The sequence below is a fragment of the Nesoenas mayeri genome, assembly GCF_963082525.1.
Source record: "Nesoenas mayeri genome assembly, chromosome: 11".
In the NCBI taxonomy this organism is placed as follows: domain Eukaryota; kingdom Metazoa; phylum Chordata; class Aves; order Columbiformes; family Columbidae; genus Nesoenas; species Nesoenas mayeri.
This window is the reverse complement of record NC_137563.1, coordinates 10,067,146-10,084,577: the sequence shown is the minus strand read 5'-3', so window position 1 is coordinate 10,084,577 and position 17,432 is coordinate 10,067,146. Positions and strand designations below refer to the sequence as shown.

The window sequence follows — 17,432 nt, the reverse complement described above, 5'->3', positions numbered from 1 at the left end:
CAGCCCATGGAAAGGAGATGAATCTCTATTCTCTTCTACACATCTATACAGTGATATCTTTGGGCTTCCACTGTATTTCCTATGAGATTAATATTATGTCACTTCTGTATTATGTAGAGCTTTTTAACTAAATCAAAAAAAACCCCAAACCCATGCTTCATGAGAGACTGCAGCCGCCCCCATATCTCTCCTTGCTTGCTTTTAATTAGGACAAGATAAACGCAATCTAGGAGAGGGGAAGCAGGGCTTGAGGAAGCAAGGGAGGTGCTGACTGCACCCGAAACGGAGCGTTACTCTGCACTCCAGTGACAAATTCTCTCTGTGGACCAGTGGGTGGTCACCAGCATCATGAAGCCAAGCCCAGCACCGTCCCTGGAGGGCAGATAAGGTCCAGTTCTGAAACACAGCTTGGCTGCTCAAAGGGTCACTGGGCATCCTGCTGGGATCCGGGCAAGATCTCTGCCGCAGCCAAGAGGAACAGCAGACACGAACAGTAAGGTGAGCCCTTCCATCACGTTACATTTGCTATCTAGAGTCACTGATGCTGCAAACCTAGTCTCCGCATGAAGACCTGGAAAAATGTACAGCTGTCAGGAAAAAGCCCTGAAAATCTTAAGATTTAAAGACTGCGAGCTTTGTGAGCACTAATGAGGTTGCCGGCATTAAAGAAATTATCTGTGATCTCACTCCACTTCCCAGTGGTTCCCGTTGAACGGAAGCAGGAGGCTACATCTACATTGTTAATAAATGCGTGTAAACAATAGGTTCAGATGTGGAGGCTGAATGAGTCACCGCGTTCCTGTGCTCAAGATGTGTAATAGGATTCAAATGCAGAACAAGGACCGGCTAACTTAGGGAGTGGACCAGCTAGCTAATGACACTTACTCTTGACAGGACTCAAACAATCCCAAAATAAAAATGAGTTTAAACATGTACAATATGCTTATAAAAAGCAAATCCACCAGGGCAGTACTGGATCTGAAGCTCTCCTAGGATGCCTTTGCCAGTCTTCCAACACTGCCTATCAAATAAAATAACCCAGGCATGTAAGTATAGAAGAGATATACCAGTGAGATTTGTATGCTTCCAGTTAACCAGTCTAACTGAATATATTTACATAAAGTTCTCAGAAGAAAAACTGAACTCACAATGTAGAAAACATACCTTTTTTATTTTTCTCTTCATTATTCACTCATAAACTAATTTATTTACTGCATCTTTAAACAATGATAAAAACTTGTCAAATCACTATTGCAGAACAAAAATTTAACAATTCTTAACACTTGCAAATCATTAGTGCAGATTAAAATTCTTCTCATGGTTTATAGCTTAGTATTCAAGTGGAGATAATTTCTTCCAGAGAGAAACTCAGAGGACAGAATGTAAGAATTCAAAGAATATTCAATAACCAAATGCTCCTCATTATTCTAGAAAAATACAAAGCCAATTAATAAAAGCAAAAACAAACAGAAAAATCAGTACTACAGAAAAAGCAGAATACGTACGGAGAAAGGAAAGAGTCCCCAGAGCTCCCTGTGATGCTGGTGAGAAATGTCTTCAAACAAGATAAGGCGGCCTCTGAATAAACTACCAGGTTTTGCTTCATAGTTGCTGATAAAATCCAAAATAAGGCTGCAAACACATTAGCTTCTACTGAAGCCTGCTTACTCACTACAAAGCGTCAAACACACCTTCATCCCACACTTAAAACGCAGATGCTGCCTCTTAATGAACTGCGTGTTGCAAGGGGGGAATACCGTTATACAATAACCAGAGAGCTATTTCTTGATGCAGAAACATAACTGGGGGTTGACTCAGAGAAATGTAGCAGCGCCTAGAAGCTGAGGGTTTCAGCGTTAAAATTCATCCAAAAATAATTCGGCTGTTCAGAAAAAAATTTAACAGGAAGCAACCTGAAGTATACATCCCTTCTAAAAGGGAAATTTCCACTTATGGATTTATTGCATTACATAAACACAGACCTCCTAATCCAGCCCAACAATAAATCACTGCAAGCCACTGAATCAAAGCTGACAGTAAAACTAGGGCAAGTTAATATCTGATCAGCCTGAGAAACGATGCTCTGATTGTAGCAGCTTTCATACCCTGAATACACACTGTATGAGTGGCTGGGAACACATTTGCATCCACATACTGAAACAGCACAGGTCTTGAAAAACATATTTAGGAACTAGTGAGATGTGATACATATATTGACTAATTCCGTGGGCTTTTGGAGAAAATTGGTCTTCAGAGAAATGCTATTCTTATCACCTGAGTAGTTCAACATCATTTTCCTTGGAAGCAAAATTACTTGTTCTATACTGTAGATTTTCAAAGATTAGGGCTCAAATCACTGAAAGTTCTTTAATATATTTAAATATCATTGAAACTCAGCAATAGCTGGCCACTGAGTTCTCTTAAAACCTTTTGCTCCCAATCTGAACAGGAAAGAAAATAAATCATCCTATTTACCATTTTGTGGATCCATGTTGCTCTCTCTGCAAACAGTGGATTCCTCAGTTCCCACACACCAGTACATTCTGGGTCACGGTTGTGAAGATCCAAAGGACAAACTTTCTGCAGCACTGAAAATTGAATAGCGTTGTCAAAGCTGAATGATCTCCGTCAAGCAAACACAGGAGCTGAGTGACTGCTGGTAAGCACCATCCTGAAGAAACATCTTTTACCCTGTTTAAAAATAAACAGTAAACCAAATTAATCATTCTAGTATAGAAACTGAAAGATGCTTATTGCTCTGCACTCTAACACAACTGTCAAATATTATTTTGCAGAAAGCCACTCACCATCCTATGCAAATATAAATACAATTATTTTCATAATATCTTTGTTAAGAGCATAACGTGAATTAGCAGAGAAGACTAATAATGTCTCCACTATAGAAAATATAATGTTCCCAGTTTTTCTCCACCAAAGCTGCTGAGTCTTTGGGGAGGGGTGGGGGGGTGGGGGGTGGGCAGGGGTCACAGCTGCAGTTTCAGGTTCTCCACAAGCCAATGTAAAGGCAGAGCATTGAAACCATGCAGTCCAGTTGGAAAAATCCTAAATGCAACCACAAAACCTTTCCCATCCACAAAGATGACTGTGACTCTTGCAAGACTCCACTGTGAGAAACTGAAAAATACTGACACGGTTACCGAGACAATCCTCTGTAGGAAAGAAAAGAGGGCTACAAGAAACACAGCAGCCCCTGTCCCCTTTCCCCAGCCCTTTTACAGAACTCTGCCACCCAAGAGGCATCAGGCTTCTTCAAACACATTCAGGGAGGCAAATCAGGCCCTTAGGAGCTCTTAAAGGTTGGCTTGTTCTGAGCTGCCTTGCGTAACAGCCAGCAGAAAACTGCACAGCTCAGTCTCCCAGGGCATTTCCAACTCCTTACCTCTTCAAAGCTGCGCACCTGTAATCTCTCTTTCAATGTATCTTCCACAGAGGTTAAAACTAGGGGTGAATTTGCAGCATGTGCCCAACCAGCACTCCTTCATTTTCTGCTTTCAGTTTCAGTCAGTGAATGCCTCTGAGATGTAACATGGTACGCCTCACCTTTGACTCTTTATTAATAAAGTTTTCTCATGTCTGGTGCACGATGCTGAAGTTGTGATTGCAGCCTCTAGTTCAGCAAAGCATGGAACCCACCTCCCACTTCTACCAGCAAGACCCAAGAATATCCCTAACTCTCCCCAAGCAGATTTCACTTCCTGAGTTGGGAATCAAAGGCCAAGGAGAGTATAAAAATATACTGATCCATCTCTACTCTCCAGCAAGCTTTGACCTCCTCCCTCATTATGTAGGGATTTAATCACCAACTGACAGTGTTAAAAATCACTGCATGCTACATCACTTGTTTCTAGGCAAATATTTGAGTTTTAGGTGCACTTACAGCAAAACTCAGTTTCTGATGACCCCTCATTTGCAGTGCCTGGTAGCAGGAACCAAAACTCACACCCCAAGCGTTGCGCACACCCCTGCACCCTGCAATCTGGGTGCTGGGTGCTGCCACAGACTGTGGTTTGGTTCTTCAGTGTTTTCAGGGGTGGGAAAAATAATTTGGGTGCCATATGGCAAATAATGACACAGACTGAGTGACCTGGGCCAGGGCACATGCAAGCATGTCCACACACACCCCACAGCCAGACACCTCCTTTGCCACAGGATGGCTCCAGATGGATGCAGATGCCTGAGCTGCCGAGCATCAATTCCTCCCTCATCTCCCGGGTCAGGCTCTGGCAGCTCTCGCATCCCAACGCAGCACCAGTCAGGGACATGGAAGAGGTTGAATTGGGCAGTTTTCACCCACACAAGGAGGGGAAGCCATGGGCTGCTGCAGGAGGCTGAGATGGAGAGGTGGTACCTAAGCCTAGATCTGTCCCATGAACCAGTGAACTGGGCCATGCTGGTGTAGGACCGAATTCTGCCCTGGAACATGCTGAGTTCCCACCAGAGTGAGCTTGGCTCCTGGACTGAGCCTCCCTTTGCCACACTGGCAGGCACGGGATCCCGCATCTCCACCACTTCGCAGGTACAGTACCCCAGGTAGAGGTGTTGGGGAGGCTCTCACGCCTCCCAAAAATCGTACAGGTTGTTAACTCTGAACATGGAGTGGATGTGATGCTTCAGCAGCTGCCTCCCCAGCACCCTCGCTATAAACGCACTGAGCAGCTACAGTAAGAATAAATACTTCCCCATGCATAGACCAAGAGATGAGCCCTTTTTAGCAGATGCCAGTTTCTGAAGCATTTCCTTGCTGTATGCCAGGGACACACCACCTGTGCTGCCATCGACTGTGCAAGAAACACTGCACGGGGGTCAGTGTGGACCACAGAGGCTTGAAAACCAACTCATTCCTGATTTTCAGGTTTCTACTCAGCTTATTCCCCAGGCTGAAACTTCCCTCATATATAGTGACAGGAAGAAAATTTTCAGGAAAAATAGTAGTGTGGTTTTGATAACCAGTTCCCTTTAACTGCAAGTAGGATAGTAAATGTTGTAGCCATGTACATTACTGCCACACAGCACCCATGTTAGCAGTATTTCCATACTTCAGGACTTTATGTATATACTAAAAACTGCCCCTACAGTGCTTCTACCTTAAGCAAGATACACTCAAATGTAACACATGCAAATATCACGCTTTAAGTTGATTTAGGGAGAGAGATCTGAAGAAACTCATTCAGAAGGAGGAGGCCAGGCAGAACACACCTGAATGCTCATTTACATCGTGTTTCACACATTCCCAGTTTCTGTCCCGAGACCTGCCGCTGACAACCCTCACACAGCATCCCGACCACATCCCCTCCGCTTCCCATCCGGACTCACCTCGTGCATCACACCTAAATGTAGCAAGGCATCCACAAACAGCACGGTTTGCCCCAGATCGCTTCTCGAGAAATCTGCCAAAACTTCAGTTCTTTGCTCAAACCACCTGCTGTTTCTGAGAAGCTCATCTGGGCCAGACTCTGTGATAGGTGTCACCACGGATCTAGAGAGGCCCACGACCCCGTGGGGATGGAAATAGCTGCGGGCTCACCCGCTTGACATGGCACAAGGGGGGTGAAGCCAAACCTGGACCCGACACGGGGACACACATCCTTCGTCCCTTGCGAGCTCCACACAGACAGCGGCAAACCAGCCCTTCTCCCCACACCACAGCTGCTGGCTGAGAAGAAATAAGCCATCACACCCCGACTCGGGGTGTCTCATAAGCCTTTGTAGTCACTTTTCGGGTGTTGCCTGCTTGTCAGCTCAGCCAGGGGCTGAGGCCGCGCTGGGCCCCCCGGGGCCGGGCGGGGAACCCGGAGGGAACCGCTGCCAGCCGAGCCCGCGGCCCCGCTTACATAAACCCGACCTTTCTTTAGGGCGAGTCTCTAGTGTTCCCCTGCTCGCCGGCCCGGGGAGGGCAGCGCCCGCCGCCGCCCGCTGCCCCGCAAAGTTCCTTCCGAACTTTCTTTTTAAACAAAAAAGCTTTTCCCTCTCCTCTCTCCACATGAAAAGCCCCGACGTGCCCCAGCAGCCACCACCCCGCCGCCTCCCCTCACGGCGGGGCAGGTGCCCGCGGGGCGGCCAGGCCGAAGCGGCAGCGAAGTCACGGTACCTCCGGCGTCCCGGGGCTGGCGGGGTCCCTGCATCCGCGCCGCCTCCTCCGCCTCCTCCGGCGCCAGCCGCCTGCCGCCCGCCCGCCTCGCTCTGCGGCGCGGGAGGCGGAGGGAGGGCGGGAGGAAGGAAAGGAGCGGGGCAGCCGCGCGGCGCCTCCTCCGCCAGCCGGGCCGCTCAGGGCCCGCCCGGCTCCGCGTCCGGCGGGGACGGCTGAGGGCGAGCTCGGCCCCTCGTCCTCATCCCCAGGGCAGAGCTGTCCCGCCACCAGGCCCTGGGCACAGCGCACTGCTGAGGAGGGCACATGGCAGCCCCGCCCTCACCCATCAGCAACTGGTGTGTCTGCCTGCTCCTACACTGGCTTTAGTGCTTCGGGTTTTCTTGAGGAAAAAAAGGCTGTGGGAGTGGCAGGGGCTGTAGTGGCTTTTCTCGTTGGCTTCACCCTCACAAGCACCTGCCATGTAGCTCCCCAGGTGAAGGCATCAACCTGGCTCTGACCTACATGGCACTGTGACCCATCTCCCCTTCTCCACAGGGGCCTGACCTTACCTGCAACAGTTGTTTCCAGATTTCTTTCTTTTAAAGTTGCTTCTACCTCAGATCATGGAGTGAGTTTGCTGCTGTTTGGAAAGGCAAAGCAAGGTTGCCGCCTTCCTTCTGCGGGTGTCAGCCATGCTGTGCTCTGGCTGGCGGATCACTGCTGCCTGCAGCTTTTCCCCATCACAAACCAGCCATGTCCAGGTACCAGGAACCTCTAACAAGCCTGGTGCTTGGTCTACTAAGAGAACATAATTTCTACACACCTTTTGTTATTCACGATGATTTAATGAATTATATACACTTTTTTTTTTTTTACTTTTCTTTCCCAGCCCCTACCAAGAAATGAATCTCCAAGGATTGCTTGACGAAGGAAGAAGCCAAATCCAATCACCAAATGGCTGCTGCAGCCTGAGATCTGCCAAGGGGGTTTCTTTGGTGTGACGCTGGAGACGTAGAAAGGATGGGTCTTCACTGGTGCTTTTACCTGTGTTCGAGTCCCCATTAATCTGCTTTTAGCTGCAGCCACAGTAGTGTTACCTGCTTTTGGCACCTTTTCCACCTGCTGTCTTTCACACCTCCCAGCTTGGCTCTTGCCCAGACCTTTTTACAGGTTGTTTTTTTTAGCGCAATTGCTTGAAAACCCAATAAAATAACCTTTTTCTCTTGTTTTAGTAGAGACTTCCTCTAGCAAGAATTTCGCCATGCATTCAAGCTATTTTTTTTTCTTCTTTTTCCCCCAAAAAATCTCATCCTGCTCTTCCTGGCTTATGTCTCTCACAGTAATTCCTTTCTATCTCCAGCCTTCCACCTTCTAAATTCTCAAACCTTATAAGTGACACTGATAGCAAGTAGAAAATTCAAGGAGTTTGGCTTGGCCTGTGTAAGGAGGTGACAGGCAACAGAGTGGATGGATTTATCTTTAGACACTAATTAGTGTAAATAAAAAAGTATTCAAGTTACTCCTCTGTTAAAATGAGTAAAGTCTATAGAAGTCTCCTGCTCCCCCACTTTCCTTTCTCAGCAATATCAATATGTGACATTTAGAAACCATGTCGCAAAGTTAAACATTTATTAGGAAAAAGAACTATTACAAAAAGATACCCATAGTCTAAATATATACATGAGGTTTAAACATAGTGTTTTCATGTACCTTTAGCTATAAAAATACATTAGATTAACTGTATCCTAATTTATAAATATAGTTCTTTATTTTTAAAAAAAGTAGTATAATATTTCATATGAAAGCCTTACTGTGCAACAGAAGAATATATACCCTCTACAGGGTTATTTTAAAGTTAGTGTCTAATGTTATATAACTTAGAAAATTCAGTGTGTAGAGTCAAACCCTGATTTATACAATATGAGATACATTGACCTTTTTAAAAACATGGTAAGGGAAAAAGAGTTGAAATATATATAATGCATATAAAGCCAGAATAGTAGGATTTGAAGAATTTCAGATTATTTCAGTTTCAACCACTGTTTATAAAAAATTAATACAGAGATACATCAAGATAGCCTGCTTTTTACTGTTTGCCTTTCTTCCCTACTGTCTGACTGCAGCCCTAGAAAACCATCGAGTAGGCAAAAGTAAAATGTTTGAGAAGATGTTTGCACTCTAAGTGTTGTACAAAAATATAAACTTATTTACAATGTTCCCGTTTGGCCTTTCATGGGGAAAGGAGGACACTACCTTCACTGGCTGGGGAGGTTTACCTGTCTCACACGCCCATGGGAGGACAGTTACACGCGACTGTTGGAGGTATGTCATTTAAGAAGTTAAGCTGTGTTGAAGTGCAATTTCAACATTCGCTAATAAGGACATTTAGGCTCATGCAAACTTTGACCTTACTTATCACCACTCACCTTCTTTTCCCCTCAAAAAAAAAAAAAGGTGGAGTCACGCAACAGAACTTGTTACTGACAGGGTGTGTCTCTGAGGAAAGGAAGGTACCAGTTAAATCCTTGTTGGCATTAGAGAATAGAGGTTGCATTTCTGCTTCAAGCACTGACATCCGGAAAACTCCAGACAGCAATCTTTACCAGTGCTCCATGGAAATGTCTTGATATGCCAGAAGGGACCTCTAGCAATTTGCTGTCAGAGGACAATCCCAGCAAGATCAGCTGAACTACCTAACACAGGGACACCATTAACTCCCACACACTTACAGCTCCTGTGAACACAGAGCTTCCCATACATTTGCCAGCGTTTCTCCAGCACAGAATCAGGAGTAGGAGGAGGGAAAGTAGCGGACACAAGAAATGAAGACAGCATATGGCTTGTAATTAAGCTCACAGTAATGTTTGGGCGTGCAAAGTTACTGCAGGAGATTCTAAGGCACAAATTTGATGTGACAGCTGTGGATGCTATTCAGGTAACATGAGGATAATTACTGTGAAGCTGCTGAGACATTTAAGTCCAGCTGTACCTTATTCCATGGCAACTTGTTTGTACACCCACATCTTCAGCACTTGGTGTGTGCTTGGGAGCACCTGCCTTTTCATACTGTACTTCCAGAAGATTATTTGAAGCTACATGCATACAGGTTGAAGAAGCAGTGAGAAGAGCTTGTAAGTTTGACTCTCATAATAACAGCTCTGGCTCAAAAAATGAAGACACATTCACACAGAGAAAGAGAGAGCAGGACAGCTGCTTGCAGCTCTTCTGCTTCCCCCTCCAGAACAGAAGGACCAGTGTGGGATGTTTTCTGTGGCCTATCTACCATACTACATGCTTAGCATTCAACTCTGTGTCATCACGTTAGGCACAGTTTATGCAAAAGCCTCTTGCAAAAAGTGCTGTAGTGAAGGTTTGAGATAAAATTGTGACTCATTCATAACCAGAAGCGTTAGCAAGTCAGTAAGTTGCATTTGCAGCACCTGTAATGTGTGCACACTAAAACATCAGGTTCAAAGGACACTTTAACATCCAGCTCTGTTGGGTGAAATACCGGCCCCAAAGGAATCCTCTAGGAAACTTCCATAAATCTAATTCAGGGCTAGAATCTCACCAATACGGAGAACACGTGTGTCTTTAGAGAGACAAAGATAGCTCTTACAAAGAGAATTTCTTTACAGATTCTTCCATGAAAGCTTGCCCTCCCTTCCCAAACACCAGCTGCAGTCTCCACACAAACTCCAACTTCAGCCAAGTTGTATCAGCCCTTCCACTCAAGCCCATTTCTGCCAAGTGAAACCCATCGGTCTCTGAAGAGGTGTTTAACAGTCCATGCTAATGGTACCAGAAGTCTCTCTAACATGCCATCAATATCCATGTCCTTCAGGGGCACAGTTTGAAAGCAGATGTCCTGCAACCACTGTGACCAGCCAGCATTTTAGTCACAGGTGGAAGACAGATGGACTTGTACAGTGCCAGTGTGTGCCACTCCAGGAGGGTCCGTTAAATCAGTTTTTGAAGAGCCAGTTGACAAAATGGAGTCCAGTAGATTCAGTGTTTCCATAGGAATGAAGTCAGGTGTTTCCATTTTCCTGCCTACCCCTCCCCTCCCCTTTGCTCTGAACACGTCCCCCATGTGTCACATTCAGTGTCAGCATTTTAGGCCTTCTGTTTTCATGAACTCTTCTGGGAAAGTTTAATGGTGACTGTTTTCACTTCAGTATATTCTGCCAAAGCATATTCACCACTGGAAAAGAAGAGAGAAGAGGGAAAGGGACAAACAGTTGTAGCATGTGAATGTGTACTTCCCTAAGATAAAGGATCTCTATACAACAGTATTTTAGCTGCTGTAGATGACATCAGGCCATTAAAAACAGACCTGAACTAGCTTACACCAGCTATCAATTTGGCCCACCACTTCAAATACTCACTAAGTACATGCGCATAAGTACACACAACTACACCCTGTTGTAAAAGAAACATGGAATGGTTTTGGTCACAGTAACCCACAAGATGATGCCTTGTGACTCTCTGACTAGTGAAAACTGAGAACCCCTTGAAGAAACATCAACATTAATGAGTGTCTAAGCACTGATAACTCTGTTTAACTTATTTTTCAAAGAAAGTAACCCTCTGTCTACAAGATACCATATAATCAAGTGGGCACAGTTGCTCTAGAAACACATAGTGATGACAGACCCCACCACTGTGTTATGTCTTGGTTGGTGGAAACTGGCTCCATTCCTATGCCTCATCCAAAGGATAAACCCCTTTAATTAGCCAGGCAGTCAGGCAGAGTGAACCATAAGGTCCCAATACATGTGTCCCGTTTGAGGATTCATTCGTTTACTGTGCTTAGCAAGTGAGGTATTTGAATGTCTCAGAGCAGCAGATGCACCAGAATAGCTACTAGAAATGGTTCCTGGAAATAAATCTGTCTTTTGAAAGAAAAGGTGCATTAAATTCCTCTGAAAGGTCTTCTAAATGGTGTAGTAAAACCCACCTCTCTCCTATACATGAAGAAAATTAAGGTTTAAGTCAATTTCTCAGCTCTACGTCTAAATTACAGAGCAATCTTGATATAAAAATTTCTGCATTAGTAACTAATGAGAGCTGGAATGTCTGGTAACCATGTGCAAAAGGTCAGGCTGGGGAAAAAGGACAGAGGGTCTTGCCATCACTTAGTAGGAAGCTTGGAACATGGGAGGTAGAATGATCTTGAAGACCATTCTTTGTTCTAGTTCCAACATCAGAAAGTCAGAGGTGGGAAGAGGTCCAACCAGCAGCAATGATACAGCAGTCAAGGGAGGCCCAGATACCACCATATAAAGGTGGAGGATGTTTGGAGTGGATAGCAGTGTCCTCAGTCAAGGTTCCATAATTCTCCCTTGATCTAAAAATCTACATTGGTGAGGAAAAATGCTTGCAAGTGGAATTGACTAGAGTTAAGATCTTATAAAACAGATTAAGGCACTCCTGAAGACACTCGCTTACGTTCTCACATCTGACAGTTTGAAAGCAAATTCAACAATATTTTCACAGAGTCACAATTGTTGCATTCACCAACTACGTATAAACAAGATATTGAGCAAAACTTACAGTTCTCTGCCATTGCCTGACATTTTAAAGCCACCAAAAGGAGCCTGTGCATAGAGGGCATTGTAACAGTTGATCCTACAATAAAAACATCAATTGTAAAAGGACAATTCAATACCAAGGAGAAGCAAGATGATGACAACAACAATACAAAAAAGACTGAAGTCTCTCAGTTTTCTCTTTCTACAGCTTATTGGCTTGAAAAACCAGATTTTAGCAATAAAATCTTATTTTGCTACAGAAACAGAAAACATTTGGCTGGTACTCATTCTGACCCACATCTCACTTCATAGTCTCTAGTGGCTAAGACATTCACGCTTGAGCTGCAATTTATGCCATAATCAGAGCTGTGCTTAAAATAAACAGTCCAGCCTATTCCCTAGCTTAACGAAGCACATTCTGAAGTGAACGCATTTACTCAGCAAGCTGTCTAAGCATCCACACGCAGGCCCCACCATCCACTTCCATCTATAGAAAAAAGTTGGGCTGCATTAGACAACTGTGTCGCAGTAAATCGAAAGCACTAGCCCCGTTTCTGTGACCACTAGGTAGGAAAAGCTAATGCAGATAATTCCTCAGCATCTCATTAAGATCAAATGACTGAAGAGAGTCTGGTACATGTTGGTGCTGAAGGACTGACCCTTCACATATGTACAGGACATGGATCCTTCAAAGCCCACATCCCATTTTTATCTAAAGATTACTCAGAGGCAGACTCTTCTGGCACCAGCTCTTGAAATCAGTCCTGTGTATGCATCCAAATCAGACACCAGATCACATTCCTATCTTTAGTAGGAAAAAAAAAAAAATCAGGATTCCATCTTTAAAATGTTTCTAGTATAAGACAAGGTATTAAAATTGTGTAAGCAAAAATAGCTACTGGTCTTTCCAACAGTGGTGTGATGCCATCTACTGTCCATACTGATGTGTGCATTTAAGATTCCATCTGATGCTACCTAGAGATCATAAGAATGACTTTTTTCTACATACAGGATTTTGTCTGGTGGAACTTACTACAGCTACTACATTTTCAGAGTTTTCCAGACGAAGGACTACATCGACTGAATGAACAAGCAGCCCATTTCCCACCAGACTGTCTGAGTCTCACCACCTTATTTTGAAGAATGGATGTTGCTTCTGAAGAGAATATCAAGAACTAAGCAGACTACTAATACATCTTACCTCCAGCACTTACACATGATTCCAAATCATACATCCCCCTCCCCTCCCAGGAAACAAAACCCCAGCCCATGCTCTGGTCCCACTCTGCTTACCAGACAGTTCCCGATTGCAAAGCAGAAGCCAGTGTTAATGCTCTGTCCAAATTCTTGGTGAACACTGCAGCTGTAAGTCCATACTCAGTACTGTTGGCTCTTTTTATGACCTCTTCTATACTCTTGAACTTCATAATTGGCTGAACTGGCCCAAAAATCTGCATGTATCAGTTAAACATTAGTACAAGAAAGCCTTTGCTAATCATGGTAATTTTGAAGTAATCAGAATCAGATGCTTTTTGGATACTTTATTTAAAATGTCACATCTTAACCTTCCAGATGTCACTGACAGAGTTAAACTGACTTCAAAGGAAGTACAGTAATGTGCTATAATATACGCTAAGATCCGACAGCTAACAGATCATCTGTACCAATCAAAATAAGCAGAGTTGGATCTGGACAAGTTTCAAATGATTCATCCTCACTCCATTTACCACTCTCCATTTGGACTCAACGAGTATACTCAAGAAGTAATTAATATATTTCAAGTATTGCAAGTTGTCTTCCTTGGTTTTCACTTCAATTGCATCATTGCACGCAGTTTATTTGTGTGCAGTACCTTTACCAGATGTATGTTTGACCACAAGCTTGGCTTCCCAGGTTGCCAGTGTAAGGTAGCAGGCATACACAATATTATACACCCCAATTTCTGGGAAGGGGTCTCTCATCAAGCACAGAATCAAAGGTGGGGGCCTTTTTCTGGCCTGGTCTTACAGTACAATAACCCCCCCTTGAAGGTGAGATACAGTCTCACTTGTGCCACCCTGATGGCCAGATGAAGCAGTTTGCCTGGCCTTGAGGCTCATTAAAGTGTTTCTAAATTTCTTCATTTTGGAAGATCCAGGTATTTAACTGGAGCTTTGATCCCAGGCAAAGGATGAATGTGCGTTTGCAACAAAACTGTAAATGAATGAAACAGGATAAGCTTCAGGAATCATGACTTGGGATTTGGAGTCAGTTCATTAAAAAAAGGCCTGTCATGGGATTTTCAGCTCTTATTCCCTCTATTTTTAGAGTGTAACTCATGCCCAGTCTGACTGATATCTTTCCCAGGTCCCTTAGAGATTCTGTGGCAGATCTGACACATCTCAATGTTTTGCCAGGAGTGAACAGTAAGAAGCCCCATAAAAAGTGTTAGATTAAACTGTAAGATACAGTGCCAGTTAGACTTTGGCAACTACTTATTTTCCATTGGGGAACATGACAAAAAGTAGATTAACTTGTATTTCAAAGGAATATCACAGTATCTAATCACATGCAGCTTGTTCAATTTTTCTGCATATGAATAATGAAAGCCAGGGTGTTAGATCTGTGCTTTGCTGGCTCTGACCATGTTTTCATATAGGAAAAAAAATGGTCAGCCTCAGGAGATTTCACCATGAGAACAGAATTTAGGATTATTTCAGAGGTTAAGGCTACTTGAAAAAAGTTCTTCAGCAGCAGCATAGCAGGGCTATTCCTTCCCTCCTCACCAGCTTCATGTCCCAGAGCTCTTGTCCCATCTTTCTGCAATAAAGCAAATCCTTTTCACAAAGTAGTGAAGGAAGAACACACATTATCCTCTGCTCTGCCACTTTGAATCAGCCTGTGCCATAGCTGAGCAATTTCAAGTCCACTCAGTAGGAGGTGCATAAGAGCCAATGGCTTGTACAACCATCTGTCCGTGTACAGTGGGAGAGCTTAAATCTGTCTTCGGAAAACTTTCAAACTTCAGGGCAAAAAATACATAGAATTGCACCAGCCTGCCACAGTTTCATTTATTTTTATTATATTTATAATTATATTTGTAAGTATATGTATTTTAAATAAAGGATTCAGACAGAAACCCTTCCATCACCACTCTTATTCAGAACCAGCATTTAGAGCAGTTGTATCTAGGTATGGTGTGTGCTTGTATTTTGCATTATATCAAGTTCTCCTGAAGTGAGACCCAAAAGCTTTAGGGTAGTATTATCTATTATGTTTTTATCTGAGTTTGTTATTTTCTAGTGAGTACACTCACAGGGCTACTTCCCTTTTGGAAAAACAAACAAAATGGGGGAAAGCAGCAAAGCACTAGAAAGGGCTGGCAAACAGACACCTATTAATTGCACAAAAATTGTTGCTAAAACATTTTGGCAGGTTTTTTTTGCCTATTCTGCTCTCCTCCCTTTCCTCTTACAATTCCCCTCTGCCATGCACATACACTTGAAATTGAAGCTCACCTTGCAGACACTTCATTAGTAGGATGGATTTCAGCATTAGGCAGTTACTAGGACACTTAAGTAAGTGAAATAAGTGAAATTTCTTTTCCTCTCTCAGGTTTTCCTTCTAACCATGACAATACATATTTCCTTTCCCATTTAGAGCAGTAAATGCACATAAAGGTTCAGGTGACTTGTACTGTACCTCTTCCTTGGCTATACGCATGTTGTCAGTGACTTCCGAAAACACAGTGGGTTTTATAAACAGGCCTCTGTCTTCAATGGCAAGACCCCCACACTCCAGCTTAGCCCCTTCTTTCTTCCCACTTTCTATCAGCTCCAGGATTTTATCAAACTGGTTTTGGTCAATCTGTCAGACACAAAAGGAAAAGAAACAGACAGCAGCAGCTTTATTATCACTGTTCCAGAGACTGGAGTCATGGTATGTGGCCCAGGGGTACATTTGCAGGGCACTGTCAAACCAGGTAATTTTACAATTTTACATCTCATTCTGTGATATGGCAGTCAGGCAATAGGTAGGGTGAAAGATGGGACATGGCCATAGCCCTGAGCCACTAAAACCAGAAGGTGGAGTTATGTGTGATAGTTTAATCTGATCTAATAGTTTGCTGCCACATGGAGGGAGTGTCCCCACTTCCCCATCCTTTGCATCCTGGGTATGCACCCCCATCACTCACTTCACTCCAGCTCTGGGACTTATTGACCCTCTCCATGCACTCATTTAGCTGAGAAGGGGCATTTTTGTTGGGCTCAGCAAGGGATCTAACCAGCAACAGAATCAGTGCAAGGGAGGGAGAATCAGGGTTTATGAAGTATTAAGTCAACTTTGCTGTAATGTGCAGCTTCAGGCACAGTGATCTGTCCCCAGCTGGAAGAACACAGCGAGCTGTGTCTCCATCTCCTTCCACAGATGTACAAACACTATATGAACAGCCTCAAAGATAAGCCCTATTAATGGCGTGATTTCAGAACAACTACTGCACTGATGCCATACTTTTAAAATCAGAATCACCTGTATGGGTCTTCGAGACTAGTACCATTCCAGTGTTTTTTGGTTCTCTGGACATGGAGCCATATCTTCCCTTATAACTACCAACCTTGTCTAACTCCTCCCCACGCATGCCATATATGTGATAGTGAGTATTATTGTGTTACTAGCCCTTAAATTAGGGGTTTCAGTAGAGGTGGGGAAATCCCCGTTCAGACACAGGTCACTGAAGTCACACAACCTTGCAGCCTTGCCCCAGGGCTTAGAGGAGATACCACATACTCCAGAAGCACAGTGGGTCATGTGCTGGGAAGAGGTGGAGCAGTGCATAGCACTTCTGGTCAGTACTGGTCCTTCTCTTGTGCTCCACATACAGCCAGGTACTGCAGGTACTGTCAGGTTTCACACAGTCAGATATGGCTATTTGCATGATGAAAGCAATGAAACGCCTCATCACATCACACTGCAGATGGTAAAAGACTTATGGAGATATTTTTTAAAAAAAGTAAAACTAACAAAACCCTTGACAAATTAGTTGAGGTGATTAAATACAAGACTCCATCCACTGGTTCAAGGTGTCCTGGCAGCCTGGGAGGTTATTCTGAGACCTAGGTATCTTCAGGTGCTTGTGCTGTTCAATACCCCTCCCAAGGCATCTGGTTTTATTTCAGCAGGGCCAGTTGCCAGTTGGGACTGTTTACATGGAGTGTTCCACACTCGACTCCTCCAGATTACAGACTATATCCTGTCCCTAGTTAATCCTGGCCACACGCAATCCAAGTTTTCATGCTTTTAGACAAATATCAAAGCTTCAGGAAGGTGTCCTTGGAGTACTTCTGGTACACAGAGAACAGCACATCTCCTGCCACACAGATGTGCATCTCATACACACTGTGGACAGCTTGTGCTAAGTGCTCATGTTCTCTCATCTGTTAAGATGCTACCCAAGAAAACGCTTGATACAAGCTACTGCATGAGGAAATGTGCACCCTCATATAGGACACAGAGTGTCACATAGTAAGTTTGGCAGGTGTCATATGTATTGTCTATTTGTCTTGTTGCTTAGTTGCCAAATGTAAATAATTTGAAAATATCTGCAAGTGCTTTCCATCCTGGCATGTCTGTGATCCAGACCAATCCAGTTCATCCACTTCACATCACAGAAAACAAAACAAGGATATTTATACAGCTGTAACTTGTTGCAGGGCAAACTATAGTTAGATGAAAAGACACTGGGGAAAGAAAACATTTGTAAAAATGACATGCAAGGGTGGAACTGTTTGTCATTGTAACATTGCAAGTTTTGTTTAAATTCTGTCTCCTAC

The 17,432-nt window shown here is 43.9% G+C and overlaps 2 protein-coding genes across 3 annotated transcripts in view; both read right to left on the bottom strand.

Moving 5' to 3' along the window:
• The window catches only part of LRRK1 (leucine rich repeat kinase 1), a gene marked incomplete at both ends in the record, with an annotated part of 74,208 nt that extends 71,666 nt beyond the window's left edge, over positions 1–2,542 (bottom strand). Inside the window, one exon of the mRNA XM_080351413.1 lies at positions 2,476–2,542. Coding sequence (XP_080207539.1) covers positions 2,476–2,542 — 67 coding nt within the window. The remainder of the gene's footprint in view (positions 1–2,475) is intronic.
• Positions 2,543–10,219: 7,677 nt separating this feature from the next.
• Positions 10,220–17,432, bottom strand: part of ALDH1A3 (aldehyde dehydrogenase 1 family member A3) — a gene marked incomplete at both ends in the record, with an annotated part of 32,124 nt that continues 24,911 nt past the window's right edge. For both annotated transcript variants that reach the window (XM_080351549.1, XM_080351550.1), the window contains 4 exons: positions 10,220–10,292; positions 11,645–11,719; positions 12,916–13,073; positions 15,304–15,468. In XM_080351549.1, coding sequence (XP_080207675.1) covers positions 10,220–10,292; positions 11,645–11,719; positions 12,916–13,073; positions 15,304–15,468 — 471 coding nt within the window. The remainder of the gene's footprint in view (positions 10,293–11,644; positions 11,720–12,915; positions 13,074–15,303; positions 15,469–17,432) is intronic.